This window comes from Crotalus tigris, unplaced genomic scaffold, assembly GCF_016545835.1.
Source record: "Crotalus tigris isolate CLP2741 ecotype Arizona unplaced genomic scaffold, ASM1654583v1 scf7180000020943.996319, whole genome shotgun sequence".
Taxonomy (NCBI): domain Eukaryota; kingdom Metazoa; phylum Chordata; class Lepidosauria; order Squamata; family Viperidae; genus Crotalus; species Crotalus tigris.
The window spans coordinates 172,151-191,892 of record NW_024098271.1 but is presented as its reverse complement, the minus strand read 5'-3'; the positions used below and the strand labels follow the sequence as shown (position 1 = coordinate 191,892).

Below are 19,742 nucleotides of genomic sequence, written 5' to 3'. Positions count from 1 at the left end.
TGAATTTTAGAATCAATTTTAGTATTCTGATAAATGGTATGGAAACAGTTCAACACAAATTAATTTCACAAGAATATATAAAGTTATTTTTTATTCTATTGCAAAGAAGAATCTTGCCTCTAAATTAATCTTCCAAAAATTAAGTGGAGGGAGGGGGAGAATCTATACTTTCACTTAAGTGAGCATAACAAGCTATCTGAAAGACACACCAAATCAAAACAGAAAAGTTTCATGGCATCAGTACTTGCTATTTACTGTAATTTCAGATTAAGAGTTTCACCGTGTATAGAATAAATCACGGAATAAAATGTATATCACTCTTAAGGCTTGCTGGCATTTGCTAATGGAGTTAATACTTGTTTCTTTCACTTACAAGTTATGATGACACAACCAGCTTAAATAGCTTGGTTACTGGCAAAAGAATGCAAAAGTCCTTTTAAAAATCTTAGTAGTTCATATACTCTATTTCAAGACACATTAAAATACAGTGGTAATTTGGAGGTGAACAAGCCGAAACATACTAATGGGTTAAATCACAGAAAAAGTTTTTCCACAGGAGCTGGTATAAGTCCAGGAACTTATTTATAGGGCAACATTTACCACAGCATTTATTGGATGGCCAGGAAAAAAAGTGACTACACTGCAAACACCAGATTTCTTTAAACATTTAAAAGCTATTAATTTTTATCTAATGTAGTTAATTAAAATGCATAAATTTAAAATCAATGTAACTATCACATATTTAGCTTCTGTGAACTATTATACAAACGGTTTTAACAGATTTAAACAGTCTAATTTAGACTCCAGTACAGCATTAGTTCAAACTTTTAAGATGTTGAACAATTCTTTACCACTTCAGTGCAGCATAGGAAGAATAGCACACGTTAAGGATTGTTATGAAAATAGAGTTTATTAAAAACACATCCCTATTTTAGGAGCTTTTTACCATTTTACCTTCACTTAAATTAAAAAAAATAGAAAGCACTTCTAAGTCTGATTTGTAAACTTTTTAAAGTCAAAACTTTAAAAAAGTTACAGCAGAAAATGGGTAATGGTTTATTTTTTTTTTTCATGTTATTGTGTAGCTATTTTAAATAGAAGGGAAGCAATCAAATTGCTTACATATCCCCATAAACTATGGGGGAATTGTGATATAGCAAAAGCAAATATACAGCATACTGTACAATTCTAAAGCTCTACACTCCAATGCAATTTTTGACAAATTCCAGTCTCTAGCGAGGAGCCTCCACAACTGAGCCAGTAGGTTTTTCAGGTTTTTCAAGAGATGAGGTAGACTCAGATGCTACTTCTTCATTTGGTTTCACACCAATAGGTTCAGACTCTTTATTAAGTTCTGAAACAGAGTCTGTATTTTCTATTTTACTGCTCTGAGATTCATAGTTTTTCACCCCATCTACTCTGTCTGTTAGCTCAGGTTTCTCCTTTCCTCGATTTTCATCTTTTTCTCTATGGGGTTCCCTATCTCTAGAATCTCTCTCTCTGTGTCCACTGAAACGCCGATTTCTTTCCTCCAAGTCTCTGTGTCTATCACGTTCAGGGCTTCTTCTCCCCCATTCTCTCCTTTCACGATTACCAAGGCGTTCATGCTCTCTGTCATCATTACGGTTGCCATAGCGTTCACGTTCATTTTCTATCCGATTCCCAAAAGATCTCCTTCCAAACCTTTCCTGGTCTCTATGTGGAGTAAATGGTGGCCTGTCATTCCTGAACTGCCTTCCATCTCTATTATCTTCAGATCCAACTGGACCACCCCCAGGCATTCCACTAGGCCTTGCAAAGTGACCTGGGGGTGGGAAAGGGCCCTTCATCCCATGAGGTGGAGGCATTCCAAAACCACCTGGGCCTGGAGGTGGACCTCTGTGCATCATATGAGGAGGCATATGCCGAGGTGGCATCATTGGGAAACGTTGCAGATGAGGTGGTGGCATTCCTGGAGGTCTCTGAAGTGGTATCAAACCGGGTCGGGCACCTAAAAGGCCAGTAGAAGGTGTCTGAAGCCCAATCACTGGACTAGATGTAACTCCTTGAGTACCTAATAAGTCAAAAAAACATGAAATTAATTACAAGATACTTCTTGTTTACATATAATCTCTTAAAAGATTTGATGTGCTCTTTTTTCAGGCTTCAATTGTATAACATAATTTTTATCAACATTAAAGCATGCAACATTTAAACAGGCTTTTACTATGGTAAATAGTGTTATCAATACACTTAAAATTTAGTGAACAGAGACCTACCTTCAATTTATTTTCAAAAAGTATAAACTGAAGCACTATGAAAAAGTACACAATTCGAACCCCATGAATATCCTTTTTCTGAAAATTCAACTCAAAATCAAATATGTAAAATAAGCTACTGGAGAAGGTTGCACATGAAAATCTTTCAGTTTTTTTAACTGTAAATTAGATGGATTATCTATGGATCACTACCATTTAATCAGCAAGGTCAATTTAAATCTTTATTTTAATAGGTCTATTCTAACTTTCAATATCTAATATACAACAAATTACAGTTCTGCGATCATTTCAAAACTACCACAAAAAATTTCCACTGATACGACAGGTTATCTATCTTCCAGTTAATAACCACCCTGCACCAATCCAAAATCCATCCAGAAATTTAAAGTGATGGAATTCATTTTAAGATACATATATGTCGTTTTAAGATACATATATGTAACAAAGGGGGATGTTTAAAGATTTTGTATTAAATGCTTTGCTGATAAAATTGGGCTTATAGTACCCAGAATAATTTTCTTAAGTTTTTTTTTCTTTAAAAGGTTTATCAAATCTATAATATATTGTTTATGTTATGCCATACAGGTATTTCAGTCCCATCTTCATTCGTAAGAAATATCTAAATAGGAACTCAGTAATTAAAGATTCTATTTTCAACTCTATTATCAAATCTTATAACCAGAGCAGAACATAAACTCCAAGGATGAACTGAAATTGCATTTCAAACATCTTATGTATTATGCGTCACAACTAATTCCCATTCCTTTGTAAAGCTGATATAAGAGCCAAAACACAAAGAATTAAAGTTTTTGCATTTTTAAATTGATGGGGCATTATTTTCAGCAACCTAATATATTAATTATTAAGGCTATTCAATTCTATGTATACTTGGTTGATAATTACAACTTTTTTAAATACTGTGTATATCTGTTTTAGCAGTCTTTCCATACACATACATCAGTAAGCATAGCAAACACAAGACTTCAGTGTCTGTTTTTTAGAAACTTTAAACTCAAGACTTTTTTCTTGCTTACAAGAAACAAAATTCCCCTTTCCCTACAATATACCAATGGAATGGACTGAGATTTGTATCTATATTTTTCTAAGCAACCTCAAATGCACACGAGAAAGTCTAATTTTTCTGAACCAGGGTTAGGCAATTTTTACAATGCCTCACCCCATTCACTAGTGGCCCAAAGAGTGCAAGACAAGTCTCATCATATATTGACAAGCAATGCCCACTATATAATTCATAACTGGGGGGGGGGAGAGATTTGTTTGCTGCCCATTTTTATGACTCTAGGATCATGGTGGCGAACCTGTGGCACGCGGAGCCCTCTGTGGGCACGTGCACTGTCGCCCCAATCCTAGGCCTTCAGCTGGGTTTTACAAAACCTTTTCGCTTTGGGCCAATTTCAACTTCTCGCGGGGGAAAAAAAGATCTCGCAAAGTTGGAATTGATTGAACTTTTTAATCCCACCCAGTCTGCCGTTACCACTGCAGCCACACCCACCCAATGGACTATGCCCACCCAATTGGCCAATGGGCCACGTCTACCCGGCACCCAATGATACCTAAGTGGGTTTTGGGCTGCAGTTTGGGCACTCGGTCTCTAAAAGGTTCGCCATCACTGCTCTAGGATTTGGCAAAATAGCCTAGCTCAGCCAAAAGTGCTATCACTGCTAGAACACTGTCTCAAAGAAACTGATCAGCTTGAGGGGCACAGAGATGCATTCTAGTATCGTCCCGCAGTTTTTGTCTCATGTTTAAAGATATGCCCAGCCTTGGCACAACATATATGAAAAGAGATACTTCTATTATTATATTCAAAACATGATCCTTGTAGTTGCAACAGGTTCTAGATCCCAGCTGCAACTTACACATTTCACTTCACAAAATTAAGCATCAGGAAACAATGGATATGTTTAGTATTAAAGAGGTCCATGTATCGAGTAACAGCCACAATTTAAGATCTCTAAATAACTATTGAAACGATTGAACTCAAGGATCAAGAAATTCAGCTGGGATTAAGTTGCAACGTAAGCTATCTTTTTAAAGACTGTATTATTTAGAATTAGGATTATATTTAGATTTTGTTTCTTGACATATTTTGTATACTTTTTTCAAATAAAGATAAAGCATAACAATAATTAGGAGGAAGAATAATAGTCAAGAAATAAAAAGATTGCTAGACAACCCATGCCCAACTGAGTCATTGTTTCAGACATTTCCTTATCCAGAGAAACAGAATGACCAAGGGCAGGCAAAAAAGCAGGGGGCAGGAAACAATTTCTAACTTCCAGCCAGCTTCCCATTGAATTTCCTAGGTGGACTCTAGCAGGGAGAATCAGAAATCTCCCTCCATCCCCTTTCCAACAGGCAGGTAAGTGGCTGCTACTAGGTGTGGGAAGGAATGAAGGAGAGACTGACTGGGAAATGGTCCTGAACATTGAAAATAGATCATGTGACCACAGCAGCAGTCACTAGTGCTAACCAGCCATAACTTCCGAAAATTTCATTCCCTCAAGAATCAGGGGTCCCAGATTTTGTACATTACTGCATTTGAAGTAGCTTGATTCAAAAACTGTTGCCCTGTGATGTGCCATTTTTCCTAGTTAAAGGTCACAACAATGAAAATTTTAATAGTTATATAGATGATCTACAGAAAAGCAAACACTTAAGAGATAAAATGTAAGTGCTTTTGTTAGCAGGTAAGGAGAACCAACATAAATTTGTTAGTAAGGTTTCATAAACTCATAAAATTGGATTTGAGTCATGAAGTCTAATCATCTACTGAGTTCAGGAATCCAATTAACAAATTCTATGCAGATGATGATTTAGCCATCTATTTAGCCTCCGTGATTATTTATTTTCTTTACTAGTTTTCAATTAGAATCTCCCTTCCAATGACTTACATTTATTATTCTGTATTTTATATCCTGAAATAAAAAAAGTCTTCATCTTCTTCCAAATGACATCTTTTCAAGTATTTGAAGAGTGTTATATTTCCCAGTTGTGTTTATCTCAGGTTAAACATACAAATTCCTTAAATATCTGCTCAAGAACTTGATTTCTAGTCACCTAGCATTCTTGATTCCTTCCTTTGAACCTGTTTTAATTTCCCCAAATACTTTTTGGAATAACAGAATAGAATAACGGAAGGAACCTTGGAGGTCTTCTGATCCAACCCCCTGCTCAAGTAGGAAACCCTATACCATTTCAGACAATTGGCTGTCCAATCTATTTTTAAAACCTCCAGTAAATGGAATGTGGGACTGCAATGGACACCATATTCAAAATGGAGTTTGACCAAAAGAGAATGTGAATTGTTGGGTGGGGAGGGAATCTTAAAAAGCTTCTTCCTCTGTTGGAACAGTGTATCCTTGTCTTACCTGAGAAAGAAACAATAAATAAAAGCCTTCTACAGAACTTTAATAAACAAATGTAAAGATAAAGAAGGGAATCTGTAGTCATGACCTGCAGTGCTTGTAGCATGTTTGTGATCCAACTCAAAAATGAATTGGCATGTATTAGGAGCAAGTGCAAATGTACAGGGGTCTATGAAGAAAAGGTCAATTGATGTAAAAGGATTAATCTTTAACAGTTCAAAGAAAATAGGTGCTATAACAAGAAACAAGAGGATGCTACATGAGAAACTGGCAGAACTGAGAAATATAGAAGATACACTGTGACTCAGGAAGTTTTGAATCCTGTTCAACCATGACAAAACAAACAGAAACCACATGCCACAAGATAATACTCAGACATTTTTAAAAGGTAAATTTCCTTAACAATTAAAGCACTCTTTTTTTTTTAAATAGAGCAGCAGTCTGCTATTTCCCCTGGAACTTCCTGGCAGGTCATGCATCATATGCAGCAGGAATTGCCTTGGGTGGTTTTTTGTTATGAGAGCAAAAGACACCAAGACATTCAATGGATTGTTGTGGAAAAAAATAGGAGGCAAAAGTATTAAGTTATCTTCACCATCTTGCATTCATCACCACCACCACCACCACCACCACCACCATTGTACTCAGGTGCTATTTAATGGGCTTCTAGAAAAATAAATACATCCTCCAGGACCTGAGTTGCATATGGATTCAATGGAGTATCAGCAATATGGACATTCCCAGCATTGTCACTGTTTTGATATTTCTTTAGAAATTTCTTTAGATATTTCCCACGTGGTCTTTATCAGCTCAAAAGCTGATGGAAGTTAAGGAACTGGGGCTGAATGGAGGAGAGTAAAGCAAGTGTTCTGCCAAGCAGAAAAATAATGTGGTTTAGTAACAGATTGCAAACTGAGTCAGTGGTGAGGTGGTTAAAAAGAAAAAAGGCAACTACAGGCAACAAAGACATTTTATAATATAAAATAACTCTTCCATTTTATTCTGCAATGGTCAGGTTGTAGTCCATGTAGCATCTGGTTTCAGGCAGAAAACTTTTAAGGTTTTAGAGAAACTAGACAAATGTAGAAAATAATAATGAAAACTATCAGGGATTTAGAAGCTAAGTCACATGATGAGAAAATGAAGAAACTGAGAACATTTAGTCTTAAAAATCAAGAATTGCATATTTGAAAGTACACAAGCCTGCATTCCTATCATTCCCATAATTCCATCACAGAAATACAAAGCAATGAATATTACAGAAAAATGTATTTTTAGTATTTAAAAAACACCTTTCACACACTTTGAAAATGGAAACAATTACCCTTCTATACGGAATGATTTGGATTCCTGAACTGAGCAGAGTTGGGTTCGATAGCCTAAGTCAGGGGCATCAAATTCGTAACGTGACATGTTGCGACATATCGTGACTTTTTTCCCATTGCTGGAAATGGGGTGGGCGTGGTTTCGGTATGGCGCATCCAGCCTGCGGGCCGGCAGTTTGATACCCCTGGCCTAAATGGTTCCTTATCCTATATATAGTCATACAGTTAAGTATGATTATACATGCAACCTTTCTGCATCAAACAGAAAATCAAGACCAGACATATACAAAATATTCCAGGCAAGGAACAGAATATTCTGTTGTACAAGACTATAACCTTGAAGAAAGACTATAAAGGTAGTTATGTAAACATAGCTTAACCCTAAAAGAAAAGAAAAATGAGAAACAAACTGAAGCTTGTCCTGTCAGGATTCCCTTCAGCAGAAGATGGAGAGACTCTGTCCTGCCTTCAATATCCTATTATACTCTGCAACAATAGAGTTCCAGTAGTTCATGTGAAGTCTGCTTCCTGACCAGCAAAAGATTGATGTCTATTGTTAAAGTTCTTCTCTGAATTATATAGGTAGTCTTTACTTAGTAACTGCTTCAGACAGCAACCATTTGCAGTTATGACGGTGCTGAAAAATGGTGACCAATGGCTGCATTTATGACCATCAGGCATTTTTATGTCACCATTATAGTACATTAATATACACTGTCCTGTGTAAAAAATCACAAGCATAGCTATGACCAGTTTGTTTAATAATCTTGCCAGTCCTGTAAAGAGAAAGACCAACAGAAGAAGGAGGTTGAGGAAGTTTCACAGGTACTGATTCCTGAGCTGGTGGGTCAACCAGGACTTACAAACTCTTTGGAGCGATCTTCAAGGGCAGAATTCCACGCATTTTTTTCGATGCTTGCGGGCAAGAGAGACCAATATGGATTGTGCTTATAGTAGATGCAACTGGCTATTAGACAGAAGATTATGGATATTGAATGAAAATTTTAGATAAGAAGTTTGTGTTTATAGTGGGTGCAACTGGTTATTGGACAGAAAATTATGGACATTGAATGAGAACTTTAGACAAGAAGTTTACTATTGAGATTGTGGGAGAAGTAAAACTTATATCGTTTTTGGAAAATGTCTTATGTAATGTCTAAATATGTGTTTTGGGATAATAATATATTTCAGTTTTAAGTTTTAAACCTTTAATGATAATATTGTTTAAACCTGTGTTTTGAAGGGATTATAATTTGTTTATTTCAGTGAGGGGATTCTAATAAATTTGTGTTTCGAAGGGAGTATAATTTGTTTAAGTTTTAAGTAATGCTTAAATTTGGTTTTTAAATATTATTATTAATATTTCTAAGAGAAAATAATTTGCTTAATTAAATGTCTAGATTTGTTTAGGAAAGAAAGTAATGCTTAAATCTGTGTTTTTGGAGAAAGTTTATATAGAATGATGATTGTATTTAGATTTGTTTAGGATTTAAAAGTGTTTCAAGCTTTTAAATATTATTATTAATATTTTTAAGAGAAAATAATTTGTTTAACTAAATGTGTCTAGATTTGTTTAGGATTTTTAAGTTTTTTTTTTTTTTTGGATAGGTGAGAAGATTATGAAGATTGAAGGAAATATGTATTTACTTTAAGTTTTCTAAGAGTATTTAGTTTTAATACAACAAAGGTTTATATGTTTATTTTTTTGTATTAGGATAAAGAAAGAGGGAGAAATTAGATTTTACATTATAGCTATAGATATTCAAAGAAAGTAATGTTTAAATTTGCGTTTTTGGAGGGAGTTTATATAGAATGATGATTGTATTTAAATTTGTTTAGGTTTTAAAAGTGTTTTAAGTTTTTTTCTCAATTAAGCCTGTACTCAGCTCTGGGAAGTCTAGGGGAGGGTTTGGGAGGTTGGGGAGGAGGGGGGTGAGGTAGGGTTGGGGGGGGTATGGGAAGGGGATTTGTTTTTGTAAAAATTTAAAAATTTTCAATAAAAAAAAATAATAATAATAATCTTGCCAGTCCAAACTGTGGCCACTAAAGGAAAACTAACCTGTACTGATGCAGCCGTTGTACCTAGCAGTTTTCCAGAAGCAAGGCTTTTGGAATAGGAAACGGTTGATAACTGCTCCATGGAACATTCTTGAGGACTGTACATAGCTAATTAAGATATGTTTAATTAATTCCAGAATGAATTTCAATTACATGAAAATGGAATCCAAATGAAACTGAGACATTTTCTAACAGTAAGAACTATTTGACAATAAAGCAAAATTACACAGAAAAATGGGCAATTTCCCTTCTTTGGAGTATAAATAGTAGAATGTTATTTTTTTTCCTTATTTTTCCAAAGACACAAAGTTCTTCTCTGAACTCTTAAATCTGTACAGTTAAGGATATTGATCTGAAAAACTATAAATAAAACCTCTGAAAAACTATAAATAAAACTACAGTAACCCACTGCTGGTTAATGGTTCATGTACCAAATGCTTTGGAATTATTCACTAGAAAGAATTAAATATGGTAACTTTAAATCCAGTATCAGATTTATCAAAGCAAAAAATTACTTATTTTTCAGTCACATTTCAGTCAAGATGTTTATTCAATGGCAATACATTGATTAGATTAGATTAAGTTACTTTTCTTACAACACGTGGTTAATAATTATATATTACTTTGTTAATTAATGAATGTTAAAATGACCTAAGTAAAATAGTTTGATTTAATCAAAGCAAAAAAATAATTTGCTTTGATTAGGTTTACATCCATTTTCTATCCCAGCCTTGTAATCATCTCCAAAACATGCAGACAATATATGTATGCCCATTGTGACTTTGTTTCATGTAACAGCAAAATTACCTCTCCCTTACCAAAGTAGTAGCAGGTACTGCATATGTTATATGTTTTTTTACAGAAAGATAAAAGCTCAATGTAATTTTTTTCCAAAAAGTAATTTTTACTAAATGAGGAGTACAATTTTGCTAACATTACCAGTATCATGGGGAATCCTTTGTATCCATGACTTTTAGACTCATAATTATGGGACAGAGATAGAGACATGTGCTATATATGAGTCTAAGTAACTGAGATAACGATGAAAGAATCTTTCCTGAAATATACTTGTTCCATAAATTACCAAAATAATAGCAACGCAAAGTAACATTTGTAGAAATCAGAACGTAGTCACCAGACGTGAAGATGCTCAGGTACAAAAACTGTATATCCCATCACTTGATATTGAATCTTGAAGCAGTATATGAAGAGCTTCATTATTATGGGATTCAGCATCCATGAATCCATCATTCTACCAAATATTACAGACTAATTCAACTAGGTTAATTCCTCTAGAAAACTTTCTCACATTTCTTAAGAGGAGTTTATAAACCAGAATGGTTTTGTTAGCTTTGCAGATTTAAATGTTAAACATATGTGTATTCATGTAAATGACATTAGTATTCACTTGGAATAGAGAAACTTAGTTTTCATTTCAACAACAAAAAAATTCCTAATACTTATATTGGCTTTTTTCTTCACTAACGAGATCAAAATAGAGCATAAATTATCCCATTAATTTGCATAAATTATGCAAGCAGCAAAATCCATGGTTTTATGAAAAATGTATTATGCTAGACATAAAATTACAACTATGCTGGTGGCAATTCTACATAGCCATCAATATTTCTAGAAAAGATGCATCCATACAACTTTATTTCATTTAAAAAATGTATCAGGACATTGGACTACAGCTTAGATCCACTTACATTGGAATAAGTTCATTTCTTTTAAACAAATATACACAGTACTGCATTATTACTTTCATAACATTAGAGGCTACAAGTGATGCAATGTTCTCAATCTGTCACATGAGCATCTCCATTGGAAACAGTATATGGGAATCCACACAACGTTTTTGAAATTGTATCTGTTAAGTTACAATAGTTCTTTAAGTTTCTTTTTCTGACACTTCCAATAAGTGGTATATCTTCTAGGTATTTATCTTACATATTTATTGATTTATATGTTAGAGTTATATCTCACCTTCCTTCAAGAGAGCAAGGTAGCATACACAGCGCTCCCTACTTTAATTTTTCACAAACTACGTGAGGTATTTTGGCCTGAGGAGTGTGACTGGACCAAAGTCTTTCAGTGAGTGTATATGGTTGAGGGTGAACTTGAATTTGGCTCTCCCCAGCTTACTCCAACATTTGAACTACTGACTTGTGTTTGTACTAATGTTTCAAAACAATATCGAATATTACCTTCAAGTGTGCCCTCTTCCTTTCAAATCATTTGTGGTAAGTTCTTTCATGAGGTTTTCTACACAGAATTTTTTCCTCCCATACTATTCAATACCAATTTCAGACTAAATACACATAAAATGCCCTTTAAATATGGTTTCATAGACTTTTCCATAGCATCTGACTATGACATATTTTTGGGGAGAAACATCACAACTTACCTTAGTTTTTTTTTTTTTAAAGAACTCTGTTCAGCAAGTTCACCTTGTTCTGACTGACAATGGGACTCCATATCATTTCTACATTTGTTTTCATTTGTAGACCCTGAACTGTTCAAGAAACCTGGAAGTAATCTCCATGTAAAAGACTAGAGTATACAGTGCTGTTTTTAGAGATTAAAACAATATGAATGTTATGCAGCTGTCATTAGGAAAAAGAAACTTATAAGTATGTGTGGGTGGATTTTGAAATACCTGTTAAATCAATAGGCATTATAGTTCAGGTAAAGTGTACATTATGTCCATCTGCAACAATACTTTGCTGATCCAGGAAATTATTATCTGCTTCTTAGAAGCAGAGCATCAAAGTAATTTATTAAATTTAGAAACATGGCTGCAGTATATAGAGCAGTTTCAGTAGGAAATTTATTTATTTATTTATTTATGAGACTTATATACCGCTTTAAGTGCAAGCACTCTCTAAGCGGTGTACACCAGTAAGCAATGTATATATATATTTACATTGCCCCCAACAATCTGGGTCCTCATTTTACCTACCCCGGAAGGATGGAAGGCTGTAAGTTTCACTATATCAAATTTAACTCGATCCAAAGATTAGGTAATCTGAATTAAATGATTCAAGTGCTTATAGCAATTTCATTGATTAAGGTTAAGTGGAATAATAAAAATTTGAAGGCTCTAATTTACAAAATAACAAATTGGTTTCTGAAAAAATAAACCTCATATATCTTCAAACTGAAGGAAATCAGACTTGCACTTCTGAAAATATACTATGAACATTTCATAAAAACTGGGTAAGGAAAATACCATCCAATCAACATTAGTAAATTGCTCTTCGTGGAGGCAATTTTAAACTACAATCAAATTCATACTGAGTCAAGGAAGATTTGTAGGTTTCCTTTCCTTGCCCCCATCCCCCACACCCGAAACGTCCTAAGTGTTGGTGCAGGCACTGAAGGGCTGCAAATATGTTTGCTAAATTAAGGTCGCAAAATACATGTGCTGATTTGAAAATAAATGCTTGGGGGTGCTGAAACCAGCTTCCATTCTCCCTCCTTTTCAAATCCACTGCAAAACTTACACAGTTCCTTAAATAATAAACACGGAACTGAAATTGAGATTAGGTAATACATTAGTGATAATTAGCAGCAAGCCCTTATATTAGCACCTCATCACCTAGTTCCTTGGTTTCATATATTTCAGATACCCTGAATCCACTATTTCACTAAATTTGGTATTTAATAACTTAGGTCCTAGGTGGATCAAGAAAACCCTGGCATCATTCCTAATTCCAAACTGACAGTTTAACAATTTTAAATGTAGTTGATTAGCTTATCCTCAAGTTGCAGCTGTCAGAAGAAAATAAGTTTAAGCCTTACATCTGCAAAAGTATTTATACTTTCTAACACAAGCCTTTTGATATGAAATTAAACTTTATCTTCAACTACACATTAAATATCCCCATTCCCCTACAACTATGCAAGTAACAAAATAGGCCAGCACCAAAGATTAATCTGACAATAGATTTTCTTTTCCTTTAAGTTTTTATAAACCCAAGCAATATATGTGGATTGTAAGTAGTTCTCAACTTGCAACCATTTCTTTAGCAACCATTCAAAGTTACAATGGCACTGAAAAAAGTCCTTACACTTACAACTGTAGCAGCATCCCCAGTCATATGATCAGAATTTGGGTGCTTGGCAACCGAAATGTATTTACAATAGTTGCGGCATCCTGGGGTCATGTGATAACCATCTGCAACATTACCAACTGGCTTCTGATATGCAAAGTCAATTGGGGAAGCCAAATTAACTTAATGGCCTTTTGGTTCACTTAACTGCAATGATTTACTTAACCATAGTAAAAAAAAAAAATCAAAAAAACCAGATGCAACTCACTTATCAACCACCTTATTTAATAAAAATAGAAATTTTGGCCCCAGCTAAACTTGCAAGTTGAGGACTACCTATATTAGTTTTGTGCTCATAAATGTTAACAAATGTAATCAAATGCACAAATACTTAAAACTTTCTCCACACTGGTGTAATTCATAATTTATAAATCTCTAATTCTTTTACCATGGATTCCTCCCTTAGCTACATCTTCCCATTTGGGGTACTCTAAGCTAACACTGATGAACAAATAAGAATAAAAAGCCCAGATCAAAAAGGATAAGCCAGGATCAGAAAGCACTCTCCATAATTCATGATTTTGTAACGTATTAATTTATGTATACTAATTTTACATGCACACATGTAGATAGAGTGAATCTTCTTATTATACAAATTACTGTCATTTTCGCTCCTTACTTTAATTTACTTGACTTTAAAGTTAATTTTATAGTTGTATATAAAAGAAATCTAATTTAGGGAAGCACAATCTTGGTGTCAAAACTGATACATCATAGGTAGCAGGAAAAATAGGATTAAGAAAAAGGACTAGCAACTGTATTGGACCATGGCTTTGTAAACCACAGGTATGACATGGTGAACGAATGAATGAACATGAACAATTGACTGGATGTAAAGGTTCTGGTATTAGCCATTTGAATGTTCTATAACAATGGGATGAAAACACTGGATGCAATCCACTGGAAGCCAAAGATTATATGTCAAAGGAATATCTGATGTGCTGATCAGCTGTTCTGTGCCCAATGAAGTGGTAGCAGCATTGGCGCTGGAAGCAGCCCTGAAGTTTTTGTTGTGCAGACCTGCTAGAAACTTATTAAGAACTTATTCAGAACATATTTTGTTTTGAATTAATGGACAATCTGAACTTTAATAACTATGTATTGTGGATGCCAACTGTTAAAAAAAAAAAATCGGAAGTAATTCCAGTATAGGTTTCCTGAAACAATTGTGAAAGTAATAATTCGGTGATCTGAAAACAAATCTTGACACAACTAATAGGTATTGTGTGATAAATAAGGCCTCATAGCACACAGAAGTAAAAGAGTAAAAATATAAGATATCTGTTGTCTGAGAGTTGTCACCGCTAAATAATAAATGCAGCCAGTGAATCACAAAGCTAAATTCCGTATCTTCTCACAATGAGATTTAAATTGAGGAAAAAACACTAGATATATTTTCTAAAATGTCAATTAAGCTCCCAAAAGACAGAGACAAAGAGACAGGAGGTCTGCCTATCTATAGTTATATTTAATGTATCACAAATAGATTAAAATTCTTCAAGTTAAGAGACTAAAAAGACAGCATTCAAGGTCTGGAAGTGTGTGTATTTGAAAAATATAAAGAGGAACAGTTTTTCTCTACTGTCATCTTTTGTATTTGAAAATGTACTGATGAAGTTCAATTATCAGACGGGAAAACTCTGATAAATTAACATTCAAATTCCAAATCTGCTATTTTAGTTGAAATCAAAATATTTGAAGTGTTCATTTTGCTAAAATGTATACAAGTAGTCCTCGACTTACAACAGTTCATTTATTGACCGTTCAAAGTTACAACAGCACTGGAAAAAGTGACTTATGACAGTTTTTCATAGTTATGACCTTTGTAGCATCCCCACGTTCATGTGATCAAAATTCATATGCTTGGCAACTGGTTCATATTTATGACCATTGCTGTGTCCCAGGCTCATATCCCCTTTTGCTACCTTCTGACAAGCCAAGTCAATGGGGAAGCCAGATTCACTTAACAATCAGGTTACTAACTTATCAATTGCAATGATTTACTTAACTGAGGGGGAAAAAGGTCATGAGGCAAAACTCACTTAACAAATGTCTCATTTAACAACAGAAAATTTGGGTTCAATTGTGGTTGTAAGTCGAGGACTACCTGTATTATACCATTCTCTATCAAAATCAATTTATCAATTCAAGGTTTTCAGGGTGAATGTTGTTCTTCATTCTTCATAATCAGAATTCAAAAATTAAATGCGTAACATTCCAGCGGCAAACTATGCAACCCAGATTATATTTTGCTTAGTCGGAGTTATCCGTCTGGAATGAATACTAAAAAAGAAACGTGTCACTGCCAACACCTGAAAGCTGAACTTACCAAGAAGTGGGACTGGTTGGGATACAGGAGCTGATATACTAGCAGAAGTTACAGGTGGAGGAGCATTTGGATATCCTTTGGAGCCTTCTGCATTTTCACCATTTCCTCTAGCTCCAGAAACTACTGTAGGAATAGGGTTTCCTACAGAAGAGTCTTTTGTAGTGTCTTCATTTATACTGGCCACAGTAGCTAAAAATGACATTAACATCATTTTAAATAGCATAAACTTCTATTTGAATTATCTTTAACACCAAATAAGTCTCACTTACAATTTGGGATAGTTACTCCTCCAGAAGGAGGGACAGAAACTGGAGGAACTGAAACCGAAGGATTAATGGGAGGTGGTGGTCCAGGAGGAAGAAAACCTATGAAGAAAGAAATAATGAAGAATCACTTTTAGAACAACCATCCATTAAATTGATCTATAAACAAAAAGCCATACTTTCAAGAATACCTAGCACGTAATTCATATGCCTACGAACTTTCTGGGAACAATTAATATACCTGGCGGTAAATGCATTGGATTGAAGCCTGGTCGCATAAATGGTGGTGGTGGTGGAGGGGGAACTCCAGGACCAAATCCAGGAGGTGGAATTCCTAATGGAGGAGTAAATGTAGGAGGCTGAAGAGTACCAACCATTGGAGGACCTGGTTGATGTGGTGGCACCTGCAATTGGATAAAATTGTTTCCATTTTACTGCATAGTTTCTTATCCTTACGGTGAAAATAAAATGATGTGAGAAACAGAACTTTTCTAAAGTTCATTTTTATTAGAAGTTTAATAATTCTGCTATTAACTAAGAAATACTTAATAGTCAGAATTTTAAATTCTGAATCACAAGTAAAATAAACCACTGAGAAATGTTATTTTGAAAATTAAGACACAGTTCCTATAGAAACAGTAGTGACAGAAGCAAATATTCTGAGGTTCCTTATTTATCAATGCTTCTTCCTTTGGCATAACATCTATTATTTCTTTAATTAACAGTGTACATTTCAGTTTATAAAATGAAATGAAATAAAATTATAGCTCATACATTGTCACATTTGTAAGTGCTGTTTGAAATGTTTTTCAAAAATGTGTTTTTCAGATGGAGCAGTGCAATTAGTGTACCTACAAAGTCCAGCACAAAAAGCTACTAAGAACGTTTAGTTTATAACCCTCTCTCTCAGTGAAATGCTACAAGACTTATTTGAACTGATGTCAGAAATTCATTTTGCACTTTTCTTCTGTATCAAACGTTTCCCTATTAAACTCAAGGCCTGCGGGCCAGATCTGGCCTGCGATGTATTTAGATCAGGCCCGCGGGCACACCCTGGAGACAACGAGGGGCCAGCCCACATCGCTTCAGCCCACACCAGCTCAGCCAGGCACACAGGAAGCGGCAAGCATGCAGGGGCTGGTGGTGTCCAGCAGCAGCTGCAGTTCATTGGCCTTTCATTGGCTGGTGAGAGCCAACTGGATGTGAGCCCAGGGCATCCAATAAGCCACACTTGGCCCTGCACCACCTGCACCGCACTTCGGGGGCCCACAGCTAGGCCACCCCCGCCCCGCTACCTGCCTCACCTCACCCCCACAAGTGGCAGCACTGGCAGCAGCAGCAGCCTTGTCCAGCAGGAGCCCTGTTGCCCCTCCGCTCTCCTCCAGCCTGGGAAGTTTGCTAGCCAAGAGGAGAAACTGCCATTGCAGTTTGCGAGGGCAAAGCAGCCACCTGGGAGTGGTACCTGTCTGCGGTTACCTCCTCAAGGCTGCTGCTGCTGTGCTCGCTGTCCTTGGCCATGGTGGGTGCAGGAGGTTAGCAGGGGATTGAGGCTCGTGGGCGCAACTCTGAGGTGGCTGTTTCGCCGGGCGGTCTGCAACAGCAGCTTCCCCTCCTGGCTCTCCTAGAGGAGAGCAGAGGGGTGGCAAGGTTCCTGCTGGACAGGGCTCCCGCTGCTGCCAGTGCCGCCACAGCAGGGGCCGGGGTGGCCTGACTGCGGGGCCTGAGGTACTCGGGTGCGGTGCAGGTGGGGCGGGGTAAAGCATGGCTTATTGGACACTCTGGGCTGATATCCAACTTTGGCGTGCTGCGTGCAACACCATTCCAAGCTTGGAGACTTTTATCTAGATCTGAGCTAGCAAGCTGCCAATTATGGCTGGGCTTGGGGAGAAGGAGCTCTCTCCTTGCATAAAAGTCCCCAAATTTGGAACGTGGGTGTGTTTGTGTGTGTGCACATGTCACTTGGCTGTCGGCAGTTTGGGGAGGCAAAGAGCTTGTGGGGCACTGAGTAAACACCATGTCGAATTAGCCCATGCGACTTGTTTTGTGTCAACCCAGCCATCCCTAATCAGCGGAGCTGGGCCAGCTGCACCTACCCAGCCACGGTCAGCTGGCCCTTTGAGGGCAACCATAATGCTAATGTGGCCCTCAATGAAATTGAGTTTGATATCTGTACTCTAGAGGTAATCATTTTGGAAAATCTAGCACACTTCTAAGGCTTTAATTCTGATGAAATCTACTCTTAGTTTGACCACAATTTCTTCACAAAATATCCTCAGAAATTATACTTTGTAAATTAATACTGTATATTTTTCCATTCAACAGAAAATTACTTATTATCTTCTCCACAATTTAATGGCAAAAAATCCTCAGTTTATGTATGCCTTTTTAAAAATGCTGTGTAATAAAAGTAATTTCAATTGAAGGATACATTTAATATCAATTTTCAGGTTCTCATTCACAATTAAATCCAACTTAACAAATCAGTGGGTGGACCTCAAACATCTATTTTGTTTTCTATTAATTTTACTTTCATGCTGGTTTTGTACACAACGAAGTTATAGTGACCTAATTATTACAGGATTTTTGCCTGTCCTTTAAGCTGAAAATATTAGCTCTTAGGAGAATTTCAAACACAATTTTCAGTAATCAAACCCATATTACATATAGATCAAAACAAAGTACAGAATTGGACTTATTTAGGAATAATAAAATTTATATGAAATTATACAGGTATCCAACTGAAGCATGAAGAGAAATAAAAACAAAGGGAAGTGTTGAACTTGCCTGTGGGGGTGGTATTGTTATTGGTGAAGGTATAGGTACAGGCATTTGGATTGGCAAAGCTTTAGCTACAGGTGATGTTTGTTCATTATGTGCAGAATCAGCACTTCCAGCCCCTCCATTCTGGGCTAACTGGTTTTCTGATTTTTTTGGAATTCCTTTCCATTCTATAAAAGAATATTAAAAAGAATGTAAAAATATTTGATCTCAATTTATTCATTCATTTAAACTTATCTTTAGATTGCTTTAAATATGTTTAATTCCTTGTGCATTGTACAGAATTCATTCTTGTCTTAATTTTTCCTTATACAAATGGATTAAGGCAAGTTTGTAAATACTGTATCTTCAACTCAATCCCCTTGTACTGCTTTCCAATCACTATATACTCAGAATTATGGTCTAGGCAAGAAATATTTTTATACTAATCCAGCATAGAAAATTTCCCACACATTTTTTCATGAAAGGGATTCTTTATAAAACTAGATTAATAATATCCAGAAGTATAGACAGAAGAAATGAATACAGATTTCACTTTCATTAGTGGAAAAAGAAGTACCTATATCCCCAAATCTATTTAAGACAATTTCACAATATCCAAGTTTTTTCTGTGCAACAGATGAAGGATGAAATAAGCAGAAACTGAAAACATTTTCTTTCTTAAATATGTAAGTATATGCTGTCAAGGTAGCTTCATTTTTTTAAATATATGAACTAGAGCTCTGAATTTTTGCAGATATTATTTAAAGTGGTGCTGCATGAAGTATGAACATAGCACTAGTCGGAACTCATTTAAGCAACTGTAACAATAAAGCTATAAATTCCTGGAAGGACATGCAGCTACTTTAATGAGTTGCAAGCATGTATTCACATTCCTGGATCATCCAAATGTCTTCCAAATTGAATCCAAACTTTAGACAGCCGTAAGGATTTCATCAGAGCACTTCAATAAGGTGTACTGTACCATTTTATTCAGGCACTTTGATTTTCTTTTCTATTTGTTTCCTGCTAACGCAACAGTATGTATATATGTCAGCAGTTTTTCAAAGGCACATTAGCATGTCAATTTGGCACAAAAATTACATTTCTACATCACCACTATGAAATAAAATTATACATAAATATTGGAGAATTTAGCATAAAAAGACCCACATATAAAATATCCTTGGTATATTCAATTTAGTTTATAATCATATGGCTCTCTTAAATGAATGTCATCTATTTTTC

General features: G+C 35.6%; 1 protein-coding gene across 6 annotated transcripts in view; it reads right to left on the bottom strand.

The window, feature by feature from the left end:
• Nucleotides 1–889: 889 nt before the first annotated feature.
• The window catches only part of LOC120319737 (SR-related and CTD-associated factor 4-like), a 79,674-nt gene continuing 60,821 nt past the window's right edge, over nt 890–19,742 (bottom strand). For 5 of the 6 annotated variants that reach the window (XM_039368880.1, XM_039368877.1, XM_039368879.1 and 2 more), the window contains exons 16-20: nt 18,522–18,685; nt 15,979–16,141; nt 15,744–15,839; nt 15,475–15,663; nt 890–2,053 (exon numbers count right to left, since the gene is read on the bottom strand). In XM_039368880.1, coding sequence (XP_039224814.1) covers nt 1,233–2,053; nt 15,475–15,663; nt 15,744–15,839; nt 15,979–16,141; nt 18,522–18,685 — 1,433 coding nt within the window. In that variant the 3' untranslated portion in view covers nt 890–1,232. The remainder of the gene's footprint in view (nt 2,054–15,474; nt 15,664–15,743; nt 15,840–15,978; nt 16,142–18,521; nt 18,686–19,742) is intronic. The other variant, XM_039368882.1, reaches the window with a different exon arrangement.